This window comes from Grammomys surdaster, unplaced genomic scaffold (genome assembly GCF_004785775.1).
Source record: "Grammomys surdaster isolate TR1022 unplaced genomic scaffold, NIH_TR_1.0 243, whole genome shotgun sequence".
NCBI lineage: Eukaryota > Metazoa > Chordata > Mammalia > Rodentia > Muridae > Grammomys > Grammomys surdaster.
This window is the reverse complement of record NW_021604688.1, coordinates 3,485,608-3,487,785: the sequence shown is the minus strand read 5'-3', so window position 1 is coordinate 3,487,785 and position 2,178 is coordinate 3,485,608. Positions and strand designations below refer to the sequence as shown.

At 37.1% G+C, this 2,178-nt stretch overlaps 1 protein-coding gene across 5 annotated transcripts in view; it reads left to right on the top strand.

Moving 5' to 3' along the window:
* Nol4 (nucleolar protein 4) overlaps nt 1-2,178 on the top strand; it is a 348,181-nt gene extending 346,003 nt beyond the window's left edge. For 4 of the 5 annotated variants that reach the window (XM_028774806.1, XM_028774804.1, XM_028774807.1 and 1 more), the window contains one exon: nt 218-2,159. In XM_028774806.1, the coding sequence (XP_028630639.1) occupies nt 218-411 (194 nt within the window). In that variant the 3' untranslated portion in view covers nt 412-2,159. Of the gene's footprint in view, nt 1-217 lie in introns of all 5 variants that reach the window. The other variant, XM_028774809.1, reaches the window with a different exon arrangement.

Here is a 2,178-nt window from a genome sequence, read left to right as displayed (position 1 = left end):
GGCTGGAGGCTGTTCAGGATACCTGAACAAAACATTCCTCAAGTCTCGTCCCACTACTCTTAAGTCTTTCAGAGAGCAGATGCATTTGATTATAGCGGCCACGAGTTTCTCATGAAAGCATTCATGAATAAATTCAATCATAATTTTATGGGCACTGACATGTGAGATAGTAGAACAAATACTATTCCTGTCTTATTCTGCGATTCTTTTTGTCTAGGACCCACAGATCTGAGCATGAAGAGGCAGCTGGCGACTGGCTCCGGATCCTCCAGCAGTTCAAACTCCAGACCTCAGCTCAGTCCGACGGAAATCAATGCCGTGAGACAGCTTGTCGCCGGGTATCGAGAATCTGCTGCATTTTTATTACGTTCCGCAGATGAACTGGAAAATCTCATTTTACAACAGAACTGAGGCAAACGATGTCTGTACTCACTGGGTTCTAAATTCGCAGTTTCCACTAATGACACTTGATTTTCCAGCAGAGATACTCCTAGGCTTGCTTCACAGTCTTTTAAGAGAAGCATTTCCATCATGCCGTGTTGTCCTTGATCCATACACTGGTGTGTTAAGAAACTTCACAGGAACTCTGACCTTGAAGTACTTGAGACGCTCGAATGTGTCCAGCCTGTTGCTTTTTGTTTTAGTGTGTCAGCATAAATATCATAAGCAAATTTTAAAAAGGCTGCATATTCTTAATTCAAGGATAAAAATAAAGAAGCTTGTGGTATATAAAAGAAAGCTCAAGATCCAACTGAAATATTAGTGGAATTTTCTACTGACTCATTGGACTGAAAGCTGAAGTATCTGGGAAAAATAAAAAGCCAAATTTCTTGTTGCTACAGGATATGACAACAATAAAAAAGGATCTTGTATTTTAAAAGAAAAAAATGTAATTTTTATAAAAAGAAAACTTGTTTTTCATTCAAAATTGTCATTTTTACTTTGTTAACTTTTTCATAGGTCCTAAAAGAAAACTGTTTTTTGAGAAACTACTGTAAGTACCCTTCTCCCATCCCTTTTGCCTTCTCCTCTTTCCAAATTCTTTCTACAAAAGAAAAATAATACTCAATGCTGGAAAACCCTTTGCCTACTTTCTGTAAGTCGACCCATCAGGAACTGCTTCCAAGAGATGCCTCGATTTCTGTACTTAAGCCAGTCTCAAAACACCCACGCCACCCGGCAGCTCACCACAGCAGTTTTCATTCCAGAATTTTATAAACATTATAAAAAGACCGCGTTGAAAACAAAACAAAACCCAGCACATTGTGTGTGCATCCCTCAGAGCTGCTCGCCCTTGGTTGTGCTACCAAGCAACCCTACAGAGCGGACTGGGTGTAGATGACTGAATGTTACTGAGGTTGCAAGTGACAATCTTAAACTTTGCACTCTTGTATGTACTTCTCATTTCTTTTGGAAATAGTTTCCAGGAAAGACTGTAATGTCTCCTGATATGATTTGTATCATTTAAGTTTTTGTTCTTGTTTTAAATTGAGAGCTCTCAGCAGACAGAGCTGGATCTTAACAATGAACTCTCCCCTTCTGTCTCCTGGGCTCTGCCATTTTCTCCATTTCTAGTGTTAGACACACCCTGAGTGGTATTTTCTGTGCACTGAAGCAAGCCTATTTTTAAAATACTTAAGGAGAAGTACTTTGGTTCATGCTTGTACTAGTTTCCTTTCTGTTGTTTAGCTTTGGTTGAATTACAAATCCTTTGTGCATTCTTGAATTTGCCTTATTTTATGTAAAATCTATGTCATTCGGGTTTTGACAATGAGTTGAAGGCATTAGTGGTATTCCTTACCTTCTTGTTACATCTAGTTTTTCAAGTACTGACTGTGATTGTGACCAGGTAATGTGCACTTTTTCTTGTAACTGTGGACATTGCTATGCTTTTTTCTTCTAGTGTTTCTAGAATTATTGTTCCTTACAGTTACGTAAACAAACAAAAACAAAAAACAAAAAAAAATTGTGATACTGTTGGTGAATCTAATGTGAAAATCTTATTGAAATATGAGTATTTTGGAAATACATAGATGCACAAACATCTTTTAAAGGTGTGAATTTAGAGTTTGCTTATTTAATGAAAATTTAAAAATTTGAGGGCTGGTATAATTTTTCTCTGTTTTTGTTTGGTTTAATAAACAGATTTCTGTGTTAAAGAAATGATTCTGAAAACTT